Raw genomic sequence first — 25,996 nt, forward strand, 5'->3', positions numbered from 1 at the left:
TAATGTGCTCTCTTCACTGAAATGGTCTGTACATTAAATTATGTCAATGTGGAGATGTAATTTCGACGTAATTGGGTTAACCCAATCAGGGTTCTTACGTACGTTTGTCATTGAATTCTATATTTTGCCCATTTTCTTCCAGAACCGAATTAAACCGCAGTTGCTGAAAATGTTCTCTAAGGATGGATGCCTGGCTGTGTGTACAGTGATATTTATTCTGCTGTCATCAAGTGAGGCTAGAGGTAAGGGATCAACTTCTTATTACCTTTGTGCAGTGTATTCAATGTCACAAATAACCTAAACGAAATATGGAAAGAATTATCAGCTTTCTGTCCTCATTGATGTACAAATACATATGAAAATATATATCCATTTGAAAAGATGAATAATGTGGATGTGATACTGCACATTTTTGACAGATAATATATCATATTTTACACTTTATATACGGCACCCAGTGGCGAACAGTGCTGTTTAAGATGACAGAGGATTCTTTTCTTTTTTTTAATGAGCATGGCCTAATTTCTATTACAGCATATTGGATGACTGTCATTCATATTCCATTCACCCAGTTCAATGTAACATCGATCAGTTTAGGCTACTACGTGATACTCAAATTTTCCCTATACCCATCACGAGGTTGTTGCAACCTAGCCTATGAATGAAAGTTTACAATGTAGCTGCACACAGTTTGAGAGAAAATGTTGAGGTGACAGACCACCTTGCACACTCTTACCTGCATCGAGCTGATCTAGGGTGTAGTCATTAGTCCAACAGTTTGCTTCCGTTTAAGAAACGTTTTTCAACAGATTCGGCAGTATAGCCGAATACACCGGTGGGCCCCAGTGGAAATAAATGAATAAAACCAAACATTTACCTTGACTTAGAAGAGTTCCAATCTTGTGCTGGATTGTCATAACCATATAGCTAACATAGCATCCCTCTGTTTGAGCCAGTTGTTTCAAGTAGGCTAAACTAGCTAGCTAAATTAAACTGAAAGTTTAAAAAAATAAATCTTTCTCTTGTTTCTCCTTCATTTTTGAAGAAAATATTTGGTAAAAACTGTTTAATTGTTTTTCTCTCTTTGAGTCAACCACTCACCACATTTTATGCACGGCAATGCTAGCTAGCTGTAGCTTATGCTTTCAGTACTAGATTCATTCTCAGATCCTTTGATTGGGTGGACAACATGTCAGTTCATGCTGCAAGAGCTCTGATAGGTTGGAGCACGTCCTCTGGAAATTGTCATAATTACTGTGTAAGTATGGAAGGGGGTGAGAACCAAGAGCTTCCTAGTTTTTGTATTGAAGTCAATGTACCAAGCGGGGGATGAAAACTAGCTGTCCTCCAGCTAGATCATGCTGTTGAGGCCTCTGTATACATTAATTGCAAAACTGTGTTTTAAGAAATGATTTGGTGATGTGAATATATTTAGTAAAGTTCTTTCTAAAAAGTACAACTTTTTTAATGTTTTACAATTTTTATGAAATTCACTGAGGAGGATGGTCCTCCCCTTCCTCCTCTGAGGAGCCTCTGCAGAATTAGCACCATAGATCATACTGTGTTTCCAAGCAGAGACACTAGTTGATTATTGTTTATATATACAGTACCAGTCAAAAGTTTGGACACACCTACTCATTCAAGGGTTTTTCTTTATTTTTTACTCTTTTCTACATTGTAGTGAAGACATCAGAACTATGAAATAACACATATGGAATCATGTAGTGACCAAAAAAGTGTTAAACAAATCAAAATATATTTTAGATTCTTCAAAGTAGCCACCCTTTGCCTTGACAGCTTTGCACACTCTTGGCATTCTCTCAACCAGCTTCATGAGGAATGATTTTCCAACAGTCTTGAAGGAGTTCCCACATATGCTGAGCACTTGTTGGCTACTTTTCCTTCACTCTGCAGTCCAACTCATCCCAAACCATCTCAACTGGGTTGAAGTTGGGTGAATGTGGAGGCCAGGTCATCTGAGGCAGCACTCCATCGCTCTCCTTGGTCAAATAGCTCTTACACAGCCTGCAGGTGTGTTTTGGGTCAATGTCCTGTTGACAAACAAATGATAGTTCCACTAAGCGCAAACCAGATGGGATGGCGTGTCGATGCAGAATGTTGTGGAAGTCATGCTGGTTAAGTGTGCCTTGAATTCTAAATAAATCACATAAATCACCAAAGGACAGATTTCCACCGGTCTAATGTCCATTGCTATTGTTTCTTGGCCCAAGCAAGTCTGTTCTTCTTATTGGTGTCCTTTAGTAGTGGTTTCTTTGCAGCAATTCTACCATGAAGGCTTGATTCACGCAGTCTCCTCTGAACAGTTTATGTTGAGATGTGTCTGTTACTTGAATTCTGTGAAGCATTTATTTGGGCTGCAATCTAAGGTGCAGTTAACTCTAATCAACTTATCCTCTGCAGCAGATGTACACTACTGTTCAAAAGTCACTCAGAAATGCCCTTGTTTTTGAAAGAAATGTGTAAAAAATTGTCCATTAAAATAACATCAAATTGATCAGAAATACAGTGTAGACATTGTTAATGTTGTAAATGACTATTGTAGCTGGAAACGGCAGATTTTTTATGTAATATCTACATAGGTGTACAGAGGCCCATTATCAGCAACCATCACTTCTGTGTTTCAATGGCACGTTGTTTTAGCTAATCCAAGTTTATAATTTTAAAAGGCTATTGATCATTAGAAAACCCTTTTGCAATGATGTTAGCACAGCATATATATATATATATATATATATATATATATATATATATATATATATATATATATATATATATATATATATATATATATATATAAACGCAACATATAAAGTATTGGTCCCATGTTTCATGAGCTAAAATAAAAGATCCCAGAAATATTCCATACTCACAAAATGTTTATTTCTCTCAAATGTTGTTTCATTCACTGTTAGTGAGCATTTCTCCTTTGCCAAGATAATCTAGCCACTTTACAGGTGTGGCATATCAAGAAGCTGATTAAACAACATGATCATTGCACCTTGTGCTGGGGACAATAAAAGGCCACACTAAAATGTGCAGTTATGTCACACAAACACAATGCCACAGATGTTTCAGTTTTGAGGGAGCGTGCAATTGGCATGCTGTCCGCAGGAATGTCCACCAGATCTGTTGCCAGATAATTTAATCTTCATTCCTCCAATGTCTTTTTAGAGAATTTGTCAGTACGTACAACCGGCCTCACAACCACAGACCAAGTGTATGGCTTTGTGTGGGTGAGTGGTTTGCTGATGTCGACATTGTATGCCCCATGGTGGAGGTGGGATTATGGTATGGACAGGCATACTACAGACAGCAAACACAATTGCATTTTATCAATGGCCATTTAAATGCACAGAAATACAGTGACGAGATCCTGAGGCCCATTGTTAGGCCCATTTTCTGTAAGCTATCTTTGACCAACTGATGCATATCTGTATTCCCAGTCAACTGAAATCCATAGATTAGGGCCTAATGAATTTATTTCAATTGACTGATTTCCTCATATCAATTTTAACTCAGTAAAGTATTTGAAATTGTTGCATGTTGCATTTATATTGTTGTTCAGTATATACATAATTTGTATTTCTTTTATTTTGTTATTATTATTCATTTGTTTAACCTACAGTTGAAGTCGGAAGTGTACGTACACTTTGGTTGGAGTCATTAACTCGTTTAATGCACAAATTTCTTGTTAACAAACTATAGTTTTGGCAAGTCAGTTAGGACATCTACTTTGTGCATGACACAAGTAATTTTTCCAACAATTGTTTACAGACAGATTATTGCACTTAGAATCATTTTAACGAGATGTTAAAAACTGTCCATTGTGCCAATAGATGGAATGCACTCGCATGAGATTTACCGTGATGTTGACAGAGTGGCATGGGAGGTTTATTTCTTAGACTGGGTTAAGATGTAAATTTTGGGACACATCCTCAGTAGTGTGCCTTTGAATCAGCGGGTGTTTCGGCCTTTAATCACTAAACACCCTCATCAAAGTTGGCCAGCTAAAGGGTGATCAAGCCTTAGCTTGTGTCCCATGCCCAATTAAGATGTCCCATGGGACTATACAAGGCAGGGGCGTCCTCTTCCCTGAGCCAGCCCTACAGCTGACCGCATACCTCATATGCCCTCCTCAAGTTGGAGGGATCTGAATTGGGTTCTCAGGTGGGGGTGGGGGGTCATGAAGTTATAGCCCAGCAAGGGTCCTTCCGTTTGATCCAGATCCACTGGCTGCCTCTTTCAGCTGCTTGAGAAACTGCTCTGACGGTCTGCCGCAGAGCCTGTTTATGGATTCCAAGTTCTTTCAGCAACCTGATGGTGGAAGAAGCCACGAATCCTCTGCATCCCACTTCAACTGGCCAGACTTTTGCATTCCAGCCACGCTGAGTTGCGTCTGCTGCCAACTCTGTGTAACGCAGTTTCTTACGCTCGTAGGCCTCTTCAACAGAGTTTTCCCACGGGACTGTGAGCTCTATGATGTACACAGCCTTTCGTGAAGGGAACCAGAGTACCATGTCTGGCCTAAGGTTGGTAGAAGCAATCTCAGGTGGAAAAATTAGTTGCTGGCCAATATTGACAAGCATCTTCCAGTCCCGGGCCATGGCTAGGTGTCCAGTTTCTGGCTTCATAGGAGGATACTTGGGCCTTTTCTGTCCCTCCCGGATGAATGTTGTTGTTTTGACGGGATTGCTTGTTTTTGGAGGTAATGAATTGGTTGCACTCCTCTTGGTCTCAAGTGCTGCAGCCAGGCTCTTGAGGACCTGATTGTGCCTCCAGGTGTAGCGGCCTTGTGAGAGGCTGGTCTTGCAACCTGTCATTATATGCCTGAGAGTCGCTGGAGCTGGGCAGAGGGGGCAGGTCGAGTCCTCGCCATACCATTGATGTTGATTTTTTGGTGATGGAAGCACATCATAAACAGCTCTTATGATGAAGCTGATGTTGCTTGCCTCCATTTGCCAAAGCTCACTCCAGTTGATCTTTCTCCTCTCCAGGCCTTCCCACCGCGTCCATTGCCCTTGTTTAGCAAGAGAGACAGCCTTTGCACTTCATGCAGTCTCCTCCTGTCTGCGCACCTCGTTGACCACCAGCTTCCTGCGTTCAGATGTTGTTGCCTTATGGAACGTTGGTTTGCTTGCTGCCAGGCCAAAGCCTCCTCTTCCATGCTGGATATTCCCCACAATGTCTTGGTGTCTCAGGGCTGATTTTGCTTGCTGCACAGCCTTGGATGATGTCCATTTCCGTCCAGTTGTAGGGGAGGTGCAGCCTTGCTAATGGTCTGGTCTTTGGAGTCCTTCAATGTCATCTGAAGTCTTACTTTAGAGCACTTGTACTCCTCCGTTAGACTTGTAAGAGGTAGTTCAAGGACCCCTTTGCCATAGAGGCCGATGTTACTCAGGCATCGTGGGACACCCAGCCTTTTCTTCACGTATGAGGTAATGGTTCGCTCCATCTTCTCCACTGTTGTTATTGGGACCTCATAGACGGTGAGTGGCCACATTACCCGGGGGAGAAGTCCAAACTGTAGGCACCAAAGCTTGAGCCTCCCAGGCAGTAGGGTCTTGTTGATGTTCTCAAGACCGTCGGCGATGTCCTGCCTTACTTGCTGCACTTGAGCTTTATCCCAGAGGCTTTCGTTGTACCATCTACCCAGGCTCTTGATGGGTTGCTCAGACACCGTTGGTATCGGGTCATCTCCAATGCAGAACCTCACATCTTTAAGCTGTCCCTTGACTATGAAGATGCTTCGAGATTTGCTTGGCTTGATTTTCATCCGGGCCCACTTGATTTGAAACCACAGTTTTGCAAGTAGCCGCCTGGTGCATGCTGCAGTGGTGGTCAGTGTAGTCATGTCATCCATGTATGCTCGGATAGGTGGGAGACGGAGCCCTTCCTTAGTTCTCTCACCACCGACCACCCATCTCGATGCCCTGATGATGACTTCCATGGCCATAGTGAAGGCCAGAGGAGAAATTGTATAGCCTGCCATTATGCCTACTTCCAAGCGCTGCCATGTTGTTGTGAAGTCAGGTGTTGTGAAACACAATTGCAGGTCTTGGAAATAGGCCTTTACAACCATGGGTTGTGGTACGTGGAAAATGTTGAAGGATTCCCAGAGGAGTTCATGGGGAACTGAGCCAAAGTTATTGGCCAGGTCGAGGAAGATGACATAGAGGTCTCTCTTGTCCTTCTTAGCTGTTTGGATCTGGTGCCAAATCATACTAGTATGTTCCAGGCAACCAGAGAAACCAGGAATGCCTGCTTTCTGTACAGATGTATCAATGTACTTGTTCCTTTCAAGATAAGTGGACAGCCTCTGTGCTATTATACTGAAAAGGATCTTCCCTTCGACGTTGAGAAGGGAGATTGGTCGGAATTGACTGATGTCTGTCGCATCCTTCTCTTTCGGGATTAGCACACCACCAGCCCTTCGCCATGCCTTTGGTATTATTATAATTCACTGTATCACAATTCCAGTGGGTCAGAAGTTTACATACACTAAGTTGACTGTGCCTTTAAACAGCTTGGAAAATTCCCGAAAACGATGTCATGGCTTTAGAAGCTTCTGATAGGCTAATTGACATAATTGGAGGTGTACCTGTGGATGTATTTCAAGGCCTACCTTCAAACTCCGTGCCTCTTTGCTTGACATGGGAAAAACCACAAGAAATCAGCCAAGACCTCAGAAAAAAATTGGAGACCTCCACAAGTCTGGTTCACCCTTGGGGAGCAATTTCCTAATGCCTGAAGGTACCACGTTCATCTGTACAAACAATAGTACGCAAGAATAAACACAATAGGACCATGCAGCCGTCATACCGCTCAGGAAGGAGGCGCATTCTGTCTCTTAGAGATGACCATACTTTGGTGCGAAAAGTGTGTCACGTTCTGACCTTAGTTCCTTTATTATGTCTTTGTGTTAGTTTGGTCAGGGCGTGAGTTGGGTTGGGGTGGGTAGTCTATGTTCTTTTTTCTATGTTGTATTTCTGTGTTTGGCCTAGTATGGTTCTCAATCAGAGGCAGCTGTCGATCGTTGTCTCTGATTGAGAATCATACTTAGGTAGCCTGTTTTCCCCATGTTGGTTGTGGGTGATTATTTTCCCTTTCAGTGTTTGCTCCATACCGGACTGTGTCGGTTTCCATTTATTCTCTTATTCTTTTGTTTTCTGTGTTCAGTTATATTTCATTAAAATTATATTATGGACACTTACCACGCTGCGTATTGGTACGATCCTTCCTACTCCTCCTCACTGTTACAAAGTGCAAATCAATCCCAGAACAACAGCAAAGGACCTTGTGAAGATGCTGAAAGAAACCGGTACAAAAGTATCTATATCCACAGTAAAACGAGTCCTATATCGACATAACCTGAAAGGCTGCTCAGCAAGGAAGAAGCCACTGCTCCAAAACCGCCATAAAAAAATGTTACTTTTTGGAGCACTTCAGAAAATTTATGGAATCATGAGGCAGGAACATTATGTGGATATGTTGAAGCAACCTCTCAAGACATCAGTCAGGAAGGTAAAGCTTGGTCTCAAATGGGTGTTCCAAATGGACAATGACCCCAAGCATACTTCCAAAGTTGTGGCAAAATGGCCTAAGGACAACAAAGTCAAGGTATTGGAGTGGCCATCACAAAGCCCTGACCTCAATCCAATAGAAAATGTGTGGGTAGGACTGAAAAAGCGTGTGCGAGCAAGGAGACCTACAAACTTGACTCGGTTACACCAGCTCTGTCAGGAGGAATGGGCCAAAATTCGTCCAACTTATTGTGGGAAGCTTGTGGAAGGCTACCCAAAATGTTTGACCCAAGTTAAACAATTTAAAGGCAATGGTACCAAATACTTATTGAATGTATGTAAACTTCTAACCCACTGGGTATGTGATGAAATAAATAAAAGCTGAAATAAATAATTCTCTCTACTATTATTCTGACATTTCACATTCTTAAAATAAAGTGGTGATCCTAACTGACCTAAGACCAGGAATGTTTACTAGGATTAAATGTCGGGAATTCTGAAACTGAGTGTAAATGTATTTGGCTAAAGTGTATGTAAACTTCTGACTTCAACTGTAATTATTCTCAGCAAATAGTTTTTTTTATTAACAATTATGTTTACTCTACTTCCAATCGCACATTGAAATTTACTGTAAGGTCCAGAAAAATCCTCTCAGTGGTAAATGTGTTTAATGAATAACTGCTCACCCAGAGAGAGTGGCCTGCGCTGTGTTTACAGACCACGGGGCTGCACATAAATGTGGCTTTTGAAGCAACCCAGTTTTCATCAGTGGAGGAAGGAGGCTGTCAGAGAGCAAGCATGCCTTTTCTTGGAGTTGCTGTGGAAATATAGAGGAACCTAAGTTTATCTCCTGCCAAGTTGAACGCCGTTAACGTATATCAAAGCAGGGCTGATGACATCTGCTGGGCTGTGTGGGTAAACCAGGGGAACAAGTGTTGCTTTATACGGAGCAGAGAGGAGCTGATGGTCTGGCCTCTGTGATCCTCTAGTCTACCCTGCTGACTCTATTAGACTCAAGGCCACTGGCACTGACATTTCAAATCAAATTTTATTTGTCACATGCACCGAATACTGTGAAATGCTTACTTACAAGCCCTAAACTAACAATGTAATTTAAAAAATAATAAGAGTGAAGAAAAAATATTTACTAAATAAACTAGGGTAAAAAATTAAATAAAAGATCAACAATTAACAAGGCTATATACAGGGGGTACCGGTACTGAGTCAATGTGCCGGGGTACAGGTTAGTCAAGGTAATTGAGGTAATCTGTACATGTAGATAGGGGTAAAGTGACAATGCATAGATAATATCTAATAAATAGCGAGTAGCAGAGGCTTAAAAAGGGGGGGGGGGGGGCGGGGGGGGGGTCAATGCAAATATTCCGGGTAGCCATTTGATTGGAGGCTAGAAGCTGTTTAGAAGCTTTTTGGTGCTCCGGTACTGCTTCCCATGCGGTAGCTGAGAGAACAGTCTGTGACTTGGGTGGCTGGAGTCTTTGGCAATTTTTAGGGCTATAGAGGTCCTGGATGGCAGGAAGCTTGGCCCCAGTGATGTACTGGGCCATACACACTACCCTCTGTAGCTCCTGGTCTGGAGCTGAGAATTTGCCATACCAGACAATGATGCAACCATGCTCTTGATGTTGCAGCTATATAACCTTTTGAGGATCTGAGGACCCATGCCAAATCTTTTCAGTCTCCTGAAGGAGAATAGGTGTTTTCGTGCCCTCTTCACGGCGTGTATGGACCATGATAGTTTGTTGGTGATGGGGACACCAAGGAACTTGAAACTCTCAACCTGCTCCACTACAGCTCCGTCGATGAGAATGGGGGCCCTCCTTTTCCTGTCGTCCACGATATCCCCAGAATTGCGCTGTTGGTCTGGCCTCTGTGATCCTCTAGTCTACCCTGCTGACTCCGGGTCACCGGGTCACATGTTACCAGAATGTCAGGAAATAAAAACTAAATTCAGGAAACAACAAGCACAGTCCAAAGTGAATGATTATTGTTTGTTTAATTTGAAGCAACATTACATTTTGTATTTCATTATATCTCATTGGATGGGTATGGCCTATCTGAATTCCCTTTGGATATTAATGTTGAAATGAATTGACTAAATGTTGATTTGAGTGTCAATATTAGGTATAAGGATTTGACTGTTTTTAAACCTTTTTATTCAGTTCAGTATGACACCTGTGATATGTTTCTGAAGTTGACATACCTTCCTTACTGTAGAATTCTCACTATTGTGTCTCAGGGTTTAAGTGTGATATCATCATCCAGGTGGGCTCTGACTAAAGCTACCTGATGACATTCAGAGAGAGACTGCTGGGCTCTGACTAAAGCTACCTGATGACATTCAGAGAAAGACTGCTGGGCTCTGACTAAAGCTACCTGATGACATTCAGAGAGAGACTGCTGGGCTCTGACTAAAGCTACCTGATGACATTCAGAGAGAGACTGCTGGGCTCTGACTAAAGCTACCTTATGACATTCAGAGAGGAGGCCACCACAAGACTGCTGGGCAAATCAGATCTTGACCTTATTCTATGGATTAGTCAGTCCATTGTTATCTCTGTTGATCCTTGTGTCTGTTCACTGCACTCCTCTCACACTGTGTGTGTGTGTGTGTGTGTGTGTGTGTGTGTGTGTGTGTGTGTGTGTGTGTGTGTGTGTGTGTGTGTGTGTGTGTGTGTGTGTGTGTGTGTGTGCTGGAATGGGTGGGTGGGTGGGTGGTAAAAGGGAAAACACTCTGTGTTGTCGTTGGATTGCTCCTTTCCTTTCTGCCTTGTCTGAGTCATCCTAGGAATGTCATGTCAGAGCCCAGGACGTTGGGAAACGTGTGTGTCTCTCTGGCAGTATAGAGAGAGGTGCTGTGCGGGAGGTTTGGAACGGGAACAGGTTCTTTGTAATGTACTGGTTTTGATCCAGGTGAGGGATGTAGCCTATTGGGTTTTGTCTCCGTTATGTATTGTCCCTTGCTGGCCTGATATAAAAATACCTCTTGTTATTCTGGTGGGTCAGATCAAGAGTTCACAATCTTCATTTCATTGACATTTTCTACAGTGTCATGCATTCAAGTATTTATTTTCCCACAAGAGAGAGTTTGGTGTTTTTGAAGGGCTTCTACTTTTGTGAATGAGTGTGCTTGACATAACTGTTATGTACATAACATAACAGTGTTCACAGTTTCACCATGTGGGTTTAATCCAAAATTCAGTTTCCCTTGTTCACAGTATGAATCCTCCACTAATCATAGTTATGACTCCCGAGACTGAGCAGGGCTCACGAAAGGAAGTCCAGGCAACATGTATGCCATTGACCGCAGAGAAATACCAAGTCCATGCTGGCTGGCCCTCAATGAATGAAGAATGATGCTGCAGGAGCAGGCACATCACTGGGTGGGCTAGCATAGATTCCTTCTACACACCAGCCAGCGAAGATAAAGTGTGAACACAGCCAGGTTGTGGAATGTTCTTGTTCCTCCTCTCCCTGGTGCGTCGAGAGAGTTCCTGTTTCTCACTGGCTCTTTGTGGTGTCTGGATTGGAAAGAAGTAGCCCACATTGACCCCCAGACACTAAGGCTCTAGCTAGCCTATCTGCCACTGCCAGCCCAACCCAGCTCAGTGCCCCGATGCTCAGCCACTCTCACCCAGCATCCATGGCTCTGTGCCGCTATCACAGCTCCAGGACCAGCCAGCCATCTGCCGGACCGACATGTTCAGATGGGCTTGGAGATTGCTGGCTCTGAGCTGATTTAAAGCTCCAAGTCAACCAGACCGTACCCAAAGCTAATAAATAGGAAGTTGTTTAATTAGTACTTCCACTCAGCGGTACAGAACTCTGAAGAAACGGTTTCTTTCTCCGACGCAGTGAAAGTCATGTTTGTTCTTTTTCCTTTTTGTTGTCTTGGACATACATCAAAGAACCCACCTTGCGCTTTAGCCTCTCAATCTGAAAATGATTTTGAGGAGTGTAGTTGGTGTTAAATGAGACATAGTAACATGCTGCATACTGCACAGTGTCAGTGAGGGAGTGTTTGTGCCATGGCCTCTCCTCCCAGAGACCTCACAGCACAACAGGGCCTTCTGGCCAATCAAGGCCCCTAAACAACCTTGTAACAATGTAATGAATAAATAGGAGATCGGATTCAGCTGATAGGCACACAGCCAGGCTGCTGATTATACAAGCTCTGCTGAGCTATGGGGACTGACTGGAGCCACGGGGACTGACTGGAGCCACGGGGACTGACTGGAGCCACGGGGGACTGGCTCGGGGACTGACTGGAGCCACGGGGACTGACTGGAGCCACGGGGGACTGACTGGAGCCACGGGGGACTGACTGGAGCCACGGGGGACTGACTGGAGCCACGGGGGACTGACTGGAGCCACGGGGGACTGACTGGAGCCACGGGGGACTGACTGGAGCCACGGGGACTGACTGGGGACTGAATGAGGCCATGGGGACTGACTGGCACCATGGGGACTGGGGATTGGACTGGCCTCTTTAGCCTCTGATGGCCAGCAGCGTAGTCTGGTACAAATCCACTTGTCAGGAGGGTGGAGGATGGATTGAACCCTGGACTTAAGTTTCTTTACGTTTCCTGGTTACAACTTGTTTAGAAATAAACACTTAAGGCCTCATATCTCAGTATGTTTGAGGTACGTTAGAAGGATTGCAGGCGGCTGCAAACTTGTCTTTTAAAACTGATTATTGTAATACTATCTGTTTTGAGTCCACACTGTTCTGTCCATTCTCTTATGGTATTTCCCCTATCTTCAGAATATCTTCCATGTTCATCTCTTGCCTGATCCACCTGAGTGCTATTTGCAAGTACCTCTTCCAGCTGGCTGTCTGATTATGTGCAGGGTCCTGTTTGAAGGTGTGCACACAGTTAAACAGTACCAGGTGCCGTCTGGGCTTCGCATCGAGGACCTGACAGTGTCTGAAGACACAAACAAGCGCTGTAGCCAGAGCTGGCTCTCCTCTGACTGCTGTCCTGCTGCCCTGTCTTGCTACTCTGTTCTGCTGCTCTGTCCCTAACAGAGCGGAGGTCCAGTCTCATCCTGTAGACAGCCTGAAGACACAGGTAATGCGGAGGGATACCAGGAGGGCTTGGTGTGCCAGGAGAATGACTGATGTCAGCCAGGATATAATGTAGTGCTAATGTTACTGATGTTTTTAGATGATGACTCATGGGTCAAGCTTAGAAGACAACTGAGTTTTTTGTCAATTGTGTAGATGAAGGAAACTCAGACCATTACTGTGGACCTATTGAAGCCTGTTGTCCACCAAGATGACCCTGCTAAAGGCCAATATGTCAGGTATTATACACTTAACACACACATGATCCCATTCAGAGTTAACACAAGCCCACCTTTCTCATATTGCGGTTGTTTTTACATTCTCTCTTAATTTTTGGCCTGGAAACGGACAGCTTGGCTTATGCTCCTGACTGTGTTCTCTGGCTATATAAAGCTAGTGCTCCGTACAGCTAGTGCTCCGTACAGCTAGTGCTCCGTACAGCTAGTGCTCCGTACAGCTAGTGCTCCGTACAGCTAGTGCTCCGTACAGCTAGTGCTCGTTAACCAACACATTTTCATTAGGGAGAAGCCTTCTTATTAGATTGGAACATGATGTTCATTGTGGCAGATCTCACAGTGAGTGAAGCACACACCAATGTGTTAACGTCCGGCTCTTACCAGTCCACATGAATTCAGCTTGCCAAACCCCATATTGTATATCTCACTCCATCTTTTTTCAATTCCACAGGAGAATTGTTTTGAAGTAGGTCCCAGTTTTCTTTGTTGTTGTGATCGCCGTTAAGCGTGCACACTTAAAACAAGTCTGTGGTGTTTCGCGTGAGGGGAAAGGAACTTAACGTAAACAAGCCAGTTAATGAGTTGCATTTGGTTTGAAGCATATTGCTCAAGCATGGCTATTTGAGAAGTGTTGGTATTTATAGAAGAGACATTAAAACACGAAGGAAGGAGAGCGGCTGGTGTTCAAACATTCCCTGGTTTAGATGAAGGCCCCCACTCTGCTGGAGGTCAGTGAGGTGTCAACCTGAGTGTGCCCTGGGTGTGCTCTTTACCTGCCTGAGCCCGAAGCTGCACTGTTTGCACAGGTGGGAGAGGGTACCTTGGAGTGAATGAGAGATTGGAAAGCCACTGTCATCCCTCCCTCCATTGTTCACTCCATTCCCGTGGATTTAGCTTGTCGGAGCAGCACACTGGTACAAGACCAGGCCGAGTGTTCGTCACGACCAATTTGTTCTCATGTGGGGCCCCTCCTCCTAATGGAAGCTTGCTTTGTGGCAGTCTCTTTGTCCCATGGTAAAGGTGGGATTACACAGCATTTAACCAGGAGGATTACAGGAGCCTACCAACCAGCACCACTCCTCATAGCCCTACAATCTAGGCTTTTAAAATGTCACAGAACAGACGCTGTGAATATGCCCATTCTGTGCGTTTGTCCCATTGACTCAGGGCGGCTTCTCTGTAGAATCCTGTGGTTTTCTCAGAACACCAACATTCCAGGCATTTAGAACCTGTGGCTCAACGGAAGGGCCTCCTTAATGGCTTTCATCCCTACTCTGCTGCTTCACCCATTCAATGGCAGCTAGAGCCCACTACTGCCTGGCCCTGGTTCAATGCCGTAGGTCACACAATGTTATGGGACTAAGCAGCACAGTGCTAATGAAAGGCTCCCCTGATGAAAGAGAGAGAGAGGGAGCGCCCACCCGGCCCCCCTGATGAAAGAGAGAGAGGGAGCGCCCACCCGGCCCCCCTGATGAATGAGAGAGGGGGAGCGCCCACCCGGCCCCTTTGATGAATGAGAGAGGGGGAGCGCCCAACCGGCTCCCCTGGGGAGAGAGGGAGCGTCCACCCGGCTCCCCTGATGAGAGAGGGGGAGAGAGGGAGCGCCCACCCGGCTCCCCTGATGAGAGAGGGGGAGAGAGGGAGCGCACACCCGGCCTCCCTGATGAAAGAGAGAGAGGGAACGCCCACCCGGCCCCCCTGATGAGAGAGAGGGAGCGCCCACCCGGCCCCCCTGATGAAAGAGAGAGGGGGAGAGAGGGAGCGCCCACCCGGCTCCCCTGATGAGAGAGGGGGAGAGAGGGAGCGCCCACCCGGCTCCCCTGATGAGAGAGGGGGAGAGAGGGAGCGCACACCCGGCCTCCCTGATGAAAGAGAGAGAGGGAACGCCCACCCGGCCCCCCTGATGAGAGAGAGGAAGCTCCCACCCGGCCCCCCTGATGAAAGAGAGAGGGGGAGCGCCCACCCGGCTCCCCAGATGAGAGAGGGGGAGCGCCCACCCGGCCCCCCTGATGAAAGAGAGAGGGGGAGCGCCCACCCGGCTCCCCTGATGAGAGAGGGGGAGCGCCCACCCAGCTCCCCTGATGATAGAGAGGGAGCGCCCACCCGGCCCCCCTGATGAGAGAGGGGGAGCGCCCACCCGGCCCCCCTGATGAGAGAGGGGGAGCGCCCACCCGGCCCCCCTGATGAAAGAGAGAGGGGGAGCGCCCACCCGGCTCCCCAGATGAAAGAAAGAGAGGGAGCGCCCACCCGGCCCCCCTGATGAGAGAGGGGGAGCCCCCACCCGGCTCCCCTGATGAAAGAGAGAGAGGGGGAGCGCCCACCTGGCCCTCCTGATGAAAGAGAGAGAGGGAGCGCCCACCCGGCTCCCCTGATGAGAGAGGGGGAGCGCCCACCCAGCTCCCCTGATGATAGAGAGGGAGCACCCACCCGGCCCCCCTGATGAGAGAGGGGGAGCGCCCACCCGGCCCCCTTGATGATAGAGAGGGAGCGCCCACCCGGCCCCCCTGATGAGAGAGGGGGAGCGCCCACCCGGCCCCCCTGATGAAAGAGAGAGGGGGAGCGCCCACCCGGCCCCCCTGATGAAAGAGAGAGGGGGAACGCCCACCCGGCTCCCCTGATGAAAGAGAGAGGGGGAGCGCCCACCCGGCTCCCCTGATGAAAGAGAGAGGGGGAGCGCCCACCCGGCTCCCCTGATGAAAGAGAGAGGGGGAGCGCCCGCCCGGCTCCCCAGATGAAAGAGAGAGGGGGAGCGCCCACCCGGCTCCCCTGATGAAAGAGAGAGGGGGAGCGCCCGCCCGGCTCCCCAGATGAAAGAGAGAGAGGGAGCGCCCACCCGGTCCCCCTGATGAGAGAGGGGGAGCGCCCACCCGGCCCCCCTGATGAGAGAGGGGGAGCGCCCACCCGGCCCCCCTGATGAGAGAGGGGGAGCGCCCACCCGGCTCCCCTGATGAAAGAGAGAGGGGGAGCGCCCACCCGGCTCCCCTGATGAAAGAGAGAGGGGGAGCGCCCACCCGGCTCCCCTGATGAAAGAGAGAGGGGGAGCGCCCACCCGGCTCCCCAGATGAAAGAGAAAGGGCGAGCGCCCACCCGGCCCCCCTGATGAAAGAGAGAGAGGGAACGCCCACCCTGCCCCCCTGATGAGAGAGGGGGAGCGCCCACCCGGCTCCCCTGATGAGAAAGGGGGAGCGCCCACCCGGCTCCCCTGATGAAAGAAAGAGAGGGAGCGCCCACCCGGCCCCCCTGATGAAAGAAAGAGAGGGAGCGCTCACCCGGCCCCCCTGATGAAAGAAGGAGAGGGAACGCCCACCCGGCCCCCCTGATGAAAGAGAGGGAGCACCCACCCGGCCCCCCTGATGAGAGAGGGGGAGCGCCCACCCAGCTCCCCTGATGATAGAGAGGGAGCGCCCACCCGGCCCCCCTGATGAGAGAGGGGGAGCGCCCACCCGGCCCCCCTGATGAAAGAGAGAGGGGGAGCGCCCACCCGGCTCCCCTGATGAAAGAGAGAGTGGGAGCGCCCACCCGGCTCCCCTGATGAAAGAGAGAGGGGGAGCGCCCACCCGGCTCCCCAGATGAAAGAGAGAGGGGGAGCGCCCACCCGGCCCCCCTGATGAAAGAAAGAGGGGGAGCGCCCACCCGGCTCCCCTGATGAAAGAGAGGGAGTGCCCAACCGGCCCCCCTGATAAAAGAGAGAGAGAGGGAGCGCCCACCCGGCTCCCCTGATGTGAGAGAGAAAGGGAGCGCCCACCCGGCTCCCCTGATGAATGAGAGAGAGGGAGCGCCCACCCAGCTCCCCTGATGAGAGGGAGCGCCCACCCGGCCCCCCTGATGAGAGAGGGGGAGCGCCCACCCGGCTCCCCTGATGAAAGAAAGAGAGGGAGCGCCCACCCGGCCCCTTGATGAGAGTGGGGGAGCGCCCACCCGGCTCCCCTGATGAAAGAGAGAGAGGGAGCGCCCACCCGGCTCCACAGATGAAAGAGAGAGGGGGAGCGCCCACCTGGCCCCGTGATGAGAGAGGGGGAGCGCCCACCCGGCCCCCCTGATGAAAGAAAGAGAGGGAACGCCCACCCGGCCCCCCTGATGAGAGAGGGGGAGCGCCCACCCGGCTCCACTGATGAAAGAGAGAGGGGGAGCGCCCACCCGGCCCCCCTGATGAGAGAGGGGGAGCGCCCACCCGGCCCTCCTGATGAAAGAGAGAGAGGGAGCGCCCACCAGGCTCCCCTGATGAAAGAAAGAGAGGGAGCGCCCACCCGGCCCTCCTGATGAAAGAGAGAGAGGGAGCGCCCACCAGGCTCCACTGATGAAAGAAAGAGAGGGAGCGCCCACCCGGCTCCACTGATGAAAGAGAGAGGGGGAGCGCCCACCCGGCCCTCCTGATGAAAGAGAGAGAGGGAGCGCCCACCAGGCTCCACTGATGAAAGAAAGAGAGGGAGCGCCCACCCGGCTCCACTGATGAAAGAGAGAGGGGGAGCGCCCACCCGGCCCCCCTGATGAAAGAGAGAGGGGGAGCGCCCACCCGGCCCCCCTGATGAAAGAGAGAGGGGGAGCGCCCACCCGGCTCCACTGATGAAAGAGAGAGGGGGAGCGCCCACCCGGCCCCCCTGATGAAAGAGAGAGGGGGAGCGCCCACCAGGCTCCCCTGATGAAAGAGAGAGGGGGAGCGCCCACCCGGCCCCCCTGATGAAAGAGAGAGGGGGAGCGCCCACCAGGCTCCCCTGATGAAAGAGAGAGGGGGAGCGCCCACCCGGCCCCCCTGATGAGAGAGGGGGAGCCCCCACCCGGCTCCACTGATGAAAGAGAGAGAGGGAGCGCCCACCCGGCTCCACAGATGAAAGAGAGAGGGGGAGCGCCCACCTGGCCCCGTGATGAGAGAGGGGGAGCGCCCACCCGGCCCCCCTGATGAAAGAAAGAGAGGGAACGCCCACCCGGCCCCCCTGATGAGAGAGGGGGAGCGCCCACCCGGCCCCTTGATGAGAGTGGGGGAGCGCCCACCCGGCTCCCCTGATGAAAGAGAGAGAGGGAGCGCCCACCCGGCTCCACAGATGAAAGAGAGAGGGGGAGCGCCCACCTGGCCCCGTGATGAGAGAGGGGGAGCGCCCACCCGGCCCCCCTGATGAAAGAGAGGGAACGCCCACCCGGTCCCCCTGATGAGAGAGGGGGAGCGCCCACCCGGCTCCACTGATGAAAGAAAGCGAGGGAGCGCCCACCAGGCTCCCCTGATGAAAGAGAGAGGGGGAGCGCCCACCCGGCCCTCCTGATGAAAGAGAGAGAGAGGGTGCGCCCACCCGGCCCTCCTGATGAAAGAGAGAGAGAGGGAGCGCCCACCCGGCCCCCCTGATGAAAGAGAGAGAGAGGGAGCGCCCACCCGGCCCCCCTGATGAAAGAGAGAGAGAGGGAGCGCCCACTCGGCCCCCCTGATGAAAGAGAGAGAGAGGGAGCGCCCACCCGGCTCCCCTGATGAAAGAGAGAGAGAGAGGGAGCGCCCATCCGGCCACACTGTGATCCTACAGCAGCAGCAGGTTTGTGTAAAGCAGTAGTGGTCTGGCCCTCCCTGGCCCTATGCTACACGCTCTTGTCTGGGTGAATGTTATGCAGCCCTCCCTGCCCTGCGCTCCCTGCCCTCCCTGCCTTGCCCTCCCTGCCTGCCTACCTTGCCCTCCCTGCCCTCCCTTCTCTCCCTGCCTAGTCCTCCCTGCCCTCCATTCCATGCCCTCCCTTCCTGCCTGCCTACCTTGCCCTCCTTGCCCTCCCTGCCCTCCCCTCTCTCCCTGCCCTCCTCTCTCTCCCTGCCTAGTCCTCCCTGCCCTCACCTCACTCCCTGCCTAGTCCTCCATGCTCTGCCCTCCATCCCTCCCTCCCTGACCTCTCTCCCTGCCTTCCATGCCCTGCCCTCCGTTCCTACCCTCCCTGCCTTGCCCTGTGCAACACACTCTTGTCTGGGTGCTTGTTATCCAAGCTACCCTGCCCTTCCTCCCTCCCTGCCCTGCCCTCTCTACCTAGTCTGCTCTGGCACGCACATCACGCAGTGACAGACAGACCAGCAGCCTCAGCGGTAGCAAGCTGTGTCTGTGAGACACAGCTGAACATGTAAACATTAAATACTGTGTCGAGCCAGAGCCAAACCAGGATTAGGAGCCTGGCATGAGACCCTAGCTGTCTGTCGGTGTGGACTGTTGACACAAAGGGTTGTGTTTAATAAGCAGGTGCTCATTACTTCTGATGGGGCCGGCATTCTACAACATTACCCAGAATCCCTGTGGAGCTGTGGCTCTGTTTATGAGGGCAAAATTGGCGCATTGTTGCCCTTCCCTGTGGTCTGAGATGCTGGTGGTCCACCCTGTGTGTGAACAGATACATGTAGTCCCATACCACCTCAACTGGGTGACTACAGGCCAGGGCTGTGGGTTGGGTCCTCTTACCTTCATAACATTGTGCCCAGATCTGATAGGAAACAACACAACTATGGAACCTGAGCCTCCAGGCTTCAGACAAAGTGTGTAGATAGAGCGCCCAGTCCCCATCACTCCCTCCTCTGACTCACATAAATTCCATTCACGCTGAAAGGAGAGAAGGACATTTACATCTGCTCCAGTGAGTGTGTTAGGACCGGTGGTATGGAGAGGGGAGTCAGAGGTGGGTACATCATTGCCCCCATGCCCATACTACACAATCACACACCCACCTCCACACATGGGCCTGATGTCAGTGTGAACAGATCAGGCCTTGTGCCCTTGCCAGCTTCTGCCATGGTGGAGGTGGAGTGGGCATAGCATTTGCTCCAACATGCCAGAGCTAAAAAGAGGCAGACACTCGACGTCACCCTCCAGAAATGTAAAATGGTCTGAATTTAAGGAATAACCAGGTTTCTGTGTGTTTTTCTATGAAGGTAGGGGAGCGAGTGTTCTTCCAAGATTCCAAGACTGAGTTCTATGGTGTCTGTCTGAGAGACAGCTGGAGGGTTGGATGGTCTCTAGTGGGGTGAGATGGACGGAGAGGGAACCAAGGTAAAGCCAGCGTAATGACAGACACACACTCTACTGTCCATTTACAGCCACGGTTGTAGCACTATATTCAACTCCAGCTTGTCTCAAAACACCGCTAGGTGGAATGTTGGAAGAGACTGAGTAAAATAATGCTGGAGTGACCTGCCCATGAAATCATCATGGGATTGAGATGATGTCTTGGATGTGCAGAGTTACACTGAACAAAAGCATAAACGCAACATGTAAAGTGTTGGTCCCGTGTTTCATTAGCTGAAATAAAAGATCACAGAAATGTTCCATATGCACAAAAAGCTTAATGCTCTAAGATGTTGGGCGCAAATGTATTTACATTCCTGTTAGTGAGCATTTCTCCTTTTGCCAAGACAATCCATCCACCTGACAGGTGTGGTATATCAAGAAGCTGATTAAACAGCATGATCATTACACAGGTGCACCTTGTGCCCGGGGTAATAAAAGGCCACTCTAAAATGTGCAGTTTTGTCACACAACACAATGCCACAGATGTTTCAAGTGTGAAATTGGCCTGCTGACTGCAGGAATGTCCACCAGAGCTGTTGCCAGATAATTGAATGTTCATTTCTCTACCATAAGCCACCTCCAAAGTGGTTTTAGAGAATTTGGCAATATGTCCAACTGGCCTCACAACCCCAGACCACGTGTAACCACGTCAGCCCAGGACCTCAACATCTGGCGTTTTCACCAGCGGGATCGTCTGAGACCAGCCACCTGAACAGCTGATGAAACTGTGGGTTTGCACAACCAAATCATTTCTGCACCAACTGCCAAAAACTGTCTCAGGGAAGCTCATCTGCATGCTCATCGTCCTCACCAGGGTCGTGACCTGACTGCAGTTCAGCGTCGTAACCGACTTCAGTGGACAAATGCTCACCTTCGATAGCCACTGTCACGCTGGAGAAATGTGCTCTTCACGGATGAATCCCGGTTTCAACTGTACTGGACAGATGGCAGACTGTGTGTATGGCGTCATGTGGGCGAGCGGTTTGCTGATGTCAACGTTGTGAACAGAGTGCCCCATGGTGGCGGTGGGGTTATGGTATGGGTAGGTATAAGCTATGGACCAAGAACACAATTGCATTTTTATCGATGACAATTTGAATGCACAGAGATATGGTGACGAGATCCTGAGGCCCATTGTCCTGCCATTCATCCGCCACCATCACCTCATGTTTCAGCATGATACAGCCCCATGTTGCAAGGATCTGTACACAGTTCTTCCATGGCCTGCATACTCACAAGACATGTCACCCATTGAGCATGTTTCGGATGCTCTGGATTGACGTGTACGATAGCGTGTTCCAGTTCCTGCCAATATCCAACAACTTTGCAAAGCCATTGAAGAGGAGTGGGACAACATTCCACAGGCCACAATCAACAGCACGATCAACTCTATGCGAAGGAGATGTGTTGCGCTGCATGAGGCAAATACTGACTGGTTTTCTGATCCACGCTACTTTATTTTTAAGGTATCTGTGACCAATAGATGCATATCTGTATTCACGGTCATGTGAAATCCATAGATTAGGGCCTAATGAATTGATTTAAATGGACTTGATTTCCTCATATGGAGGAAAGTGTTGTGTGGCTCCTAGGATAACAGGATGGATTAGTACCTAGCTGCTCCTCTATAGACTAACAGCTGGACCTGGGACAGCACAGGAGAGGACCCCTTTTATAGACATAAACAAGATTTAAGGGAAGGCAGAAGACACAAGGATGAGGGTTTTCAGGATGTAGGGAGTATTCAGGTAGATGTCACTCAACTGAGAAAGGGATCAGATTGAGTAATGGGAAAAAGAGATGGGACCCTACCATTATAAATAGCCTGACCAAGAATTTGCCTAAGTAATGGGCCAAAGTTATTAGATATGAAGGTAGCAGGCCTGCATGCAGGAATGACTACTAATGAGGAGTTGACTGACTGGGTGTTTGATTGAGGAGTGGGAGTGACAGACACCGGGGTGAACCAGAGGTAGACGGGGATTGTTTACCTAGCTCTGTTGACCAAGCCCTCTTATTGTTGTCTTTGACTCATTTTCCTATACATTACCATGTCACGCATCAGGCCAACGGTGTAATCTCTCACCGGTGATCTGGAACCTGATTTTCACACACTAGACTGAGACCTGGCTCTGTTTGGTCTAACCGTCCTATCAGTGAAGGCAAACATTACATTAGGCCTCTCTGCCTAGCCCCACCCCACCCCCCCATGCCAGGATATGGGCACAGAGATGAGCAGGGTTGCTCTCTGAATGAGAAGAGATTAAACTCAAGATGGATGGCACCTTGGCAGGAACTCGTTTAAAGGCTGCCTATCTTCTGCCTGATAACATTGTATCTGCACTGTGGTGTTTGACTTCTCTCCTCGAAAGCTGCTCATACTTGCGATGTCTCTTCTTATGAATCCAGCTGTACTGGTATCGTCCACCAGCCTGTCTGGACACCACCCCAGAAGAGCTTCTTTCAACATTATCTTTTGATGAGCTGTCCTTTGAAGGAAGTTATTGCAGTGCTCTCCCTTGTTCTAGTCTGAAGGACACATGTTCAGTAGTCCTTCGCGATGAGCATGTGGCGATCTGCATGTCTCCATTCTACTCTACTCACATCAACAAGCAGGTTCCTCCAATATCTTCCTTCCAATCTCTCTCTCCCTCTCTTTCTCTCGCTCTTTCTCCTGCCTCTCTTGCTCTCTCTTGCTCTCACTGTCTCGCTCGCTCTCTCTCTTTTTCTCTGTTTCTCTCTATCTATCTTTCCCACTCATCTCAAAGCCCTGCTACTTCCTTAACCATAATAATTTATCCAGGCAGAGCGCTGTCGAGGTCCGTTTGAAGCTCTCCGTATGACACCAGCCCAGCTCCTTCCTCCTGACTCTGGTGAGGCCGCCCCAGCTTCAAAGCTCCTCTGGGGCTGCGGCTCGGGGGCGGCCTCCCTTTCCCATAAATCCTCCCTGAAATCAAAAACCCCTATCAAAATGTCTAAAACAGAGTGGGCCACGAGAGTACAAGCACAGTGGAGCTTTAAAGTGATCCCTGGTTATCCATAGGTTAGGTGACTTCCTTCTGTCTTACACAGATTAAATGTCTTGGCTGGTTCCAGCTGTTTTGGATTCTGCTGCACTGAAATCCCTCTGACAACCAGACCAGTAACAGTTTCACCACTGCACTGAGGACGTCATGTCTTTCCTCTTTGTTTTTATTGATGTTGTTACCTGTCTGGATCAATAGGATTCATAGGCCTTCATTCCTAATGGTGGAAGTAGGAATGTTGTTTGCTGTAGGTTGTGGTCTGTCTGTCAGGATGTCCCGTCTGCTGATGGAGTATCACTCTCAGCTCAACAGCAACTTGGATTATAAAAAACACTGAATGGGGAAGACATTCAAACTTAACAAGACAAATTAGGAAAAAAGGCTGACATTAATTTCAGATCAATGCTGCTATACAGTGCCTTGCGAAAGTATTCGGCCCCCTTGAACTTTGCGACCTTTTGCCACATTTCAGGCTTCAAACATAAAGATATAAAACTGTATTTTTTTGTTAAGAATCAACAACAAGTGGGACACAATCATGAAGTGGAACGACATTTATTGGATATCTCAAACTTTTTTAACAAATCAAAAACTGAAAAATTGGGCGTGCAAAATTATTCAGCCCCCTTAAGTTAATACTTTGTAGCGCCACCTTTTGCTGCGATTACAGCTGTAAGTCGCTTGGGGTATGTCTCTATCAGTTTTGCACATCGAGAGACTGACATTTTTTCCCATTCCTCCTTGCAAAACAACTCGAGCTCAGTGAGGTTGGATGGAGAGCATTTGTGAACAGCAGTTTTCAGTTCTTTCCACAGATTCTCGATTGGATTCAGGTCTGGACTTTGACTTGGCCATTCTAACACCTGGATATGTTTATTTTTGAACCATTTCATTGTAGATTTTGCTTTATGTTTTGGATCATTTTCTTGTTGGAAGACAAATCTCCGTCCCAGTCTCAGGTCTTTTGCAGACTCCATCAGGTTTTCTTACAGAATGGTCCTGTGTTTGGCTCCATCCATCTTCCCATAAATTTTAACCATCTTCCCTGTCCCTGCTGAAGAAAAGCAGGCCCAAACCATGATGCTGCCACCACCATGTTTGACAGTGGGGATGGTGTGTTCAGGGGTGTTGCTTTTACGCCGAACATAACGTTTTGCATTGTTGCCAAAAAGTTCAATTTTGGTTTCATCTGACCAGAGCACCTTCTTCCACATGTTTGGTGTGTCTCCCAGGTGGCTTGTGGCAAACTTTAAACAACACTTTTTATGGATATCTTTAAGAAATGGCTTTCTTCTTGCCACTCTTCCATAAAGGCCAGATTTGTGCAATATACGACTGATTGTTGTCCTATGGACAGAGTCTCCCACCTCAGCTGTAGATCTCTGCAGTTCATCCAGAGTGATCATGGGCCTCTTGGCTGCATCTCTGATCAGTCTTCTCCTTGTATGAGCTGAAAGTTTAGAGGGACGGCCAGGTCTTGGTAGATTTGCAGTGGTCTGATACTCCTTCCATTTCAATATTATCGCTTGCACAGTGCTCCTTGGGATGTTTAAAGCTTGGGAAATCTTTTTGTATCCAAATCCGGCTTTAAACTTCTTCACAACAGTATCTCGGACCTGCCTGGTGTGTTCCTTGTTCTTCATGATGCTCTCTGCGCTTTTAATGGACCTCTGAGACTATCACAGTGCAGGTGCATTTATACGGAGACTTGATTACACACAGGTGGATTGTATTTATCATCATTAGTCATTTAGGTCAACATTGGATCATTCAGAGATCCTCACTGAACGTCTGGAGAGAGTTTGCTGCACTGAAAGTAAAGGGGCTGAATAATTTTGCACGCCCAATTTTTCAGTTTTTGATTTGTTAAAAAAGTTTGAAATATCAAATAAATGTCGTTCCACTTCATGATTGTGTCCCACTTGTTGTTGATTCTTCACAAAAATATACAGTTTTATATCTTTATGTTTGAAGCCTGAAATGTGGCAAAAGGTTGCAAAGTTCAAGGGGGCCGAATACTTTCGCAAGGCACTGTACATCTGTGTGCGTGTGTGTGTGTGCGTATGTGTGTCTGTGTATGTATGATTGTGCACGTGTGTGTGTGTCACTCCCTGTTTCTACCACACTTGGCCCTCCCTGTCATTGTTGGACAGAGAACACACTGCAGGGTTCAGAAGGCAGGTGTAGGACTTGGTGGGATCTACCAGGCAGGGTGTTTATTGCGCTTCAATAGGGAGGAGGAAGGCTGTTTATGTTGTTTCCAGAGCTGGAGCACGGGTCTAGCAGCATGGGTCTAGGTGCATGGGTCTAGGAGCATGGGTCTAGGAGCATGGGTCGAGGAGCATGGGTCTAGGAGCATGGGTTTAGGAGCATGGGTCGAGGAGCATGGGTCTAGGAGCATGGTCTAGGAGCATGGGTCTAGGAGCATGGGTCTAGGAGCATGGTCTAGGAGCATGGGTCTAGGAGCATGGGTCTAGGAGCATGGGTCGAGGAGCATGGGTCGAGGAGCACGGGTCGAGGAGCACGGGTCGAGGAGCACGGGTCAAGGAGCACGGGTCGAGGAGCACGGGTCGAGGAGCACGGGTCGAGGAGCACGGGCCGAGGAGCACGGGTCGAGGAGCACGGGTCGAGAAGCACGGGTCGAGGAGCACGGGTCGAGGAGCACGGGTCGAGGAGCATGGGTCGAGGAGCATGGGTCGAGGAGCATGGGCCTAGGAGCATGGACCTAGGAGCAGGGGTCTAGGAAAGAGCTGCCTCTATAGAGCCAATGGTCAGTCAGGTACTTCTCTGTCTCAGTCCAGCTGGAGCATCTCAACAAGACTACATCTCCTACTGCAGGGTTTCTCAACAGGTGGTTTTAGCAGCAGCAGCAGTGTGTGTGTGTGTGTGTGTGTGTGTGTGTGTGTGTGTGTGTGTGTGTGTGTGTGTGTGTGTGTGTGTGTGTGTGTGTGTGTGTCCAACCAGACTGACTGACAGACTCCCTCTACTCTCCTCCTCCTCTTCTGTCTTTTATTCCACCTCTCCCCGGTTGTGTGTGATTGTGAGCAAGCTCTTGGATCAGATCGGGGAGAAGGAAGGCTCTTTACTT

At 49.2% G+C, this 25,996-nt stretch overlaps 1 protein-coding gene across 4 annotated transcripts in view; it reads left to right on the top strand.

The window, feature by feature from the left end:
* The window catches only part of LOC110504773 (fibroblast growth factor receptor-like 1), a 58,458-nt gene that overhangs the window by 5,314 nt on the left and 27,148 nt on the right, over positions 1-25,996 (top strand). For all 4 annotated transcript variants that reach the window (XM_036970311.1, XM_036970313.1, XM_036970310.1 and 1 more), the window contains one exon: positions 143-242. In XM_036970311.1, the coding sequence (XP_036826206.1) occupies positions 170-242 (73 nt within the window). In that variant the 5' untranslated portion in view covers positions 143-169. The remainder of the gene's footprint in view (positions 1-142; positions 243-25,996) is intronic.

This window comes from Oncorhynchus mykiss, chromosome 31 (genome assembly GCF_013265735.2).
Source record: "Oncorhynchus mykiss isolate Arlee chromosome 31, USDA_OmykA_1.1, whole genome shotgun sequence".
NCBI classification, from domain to species: domain Eukaryota; kingdom Metazoa; phylum Chordata; class Actinopteri; order Salmoniformes; family Salmonidae; genus Oncorhynchus; species Oncorhynchus mykiss.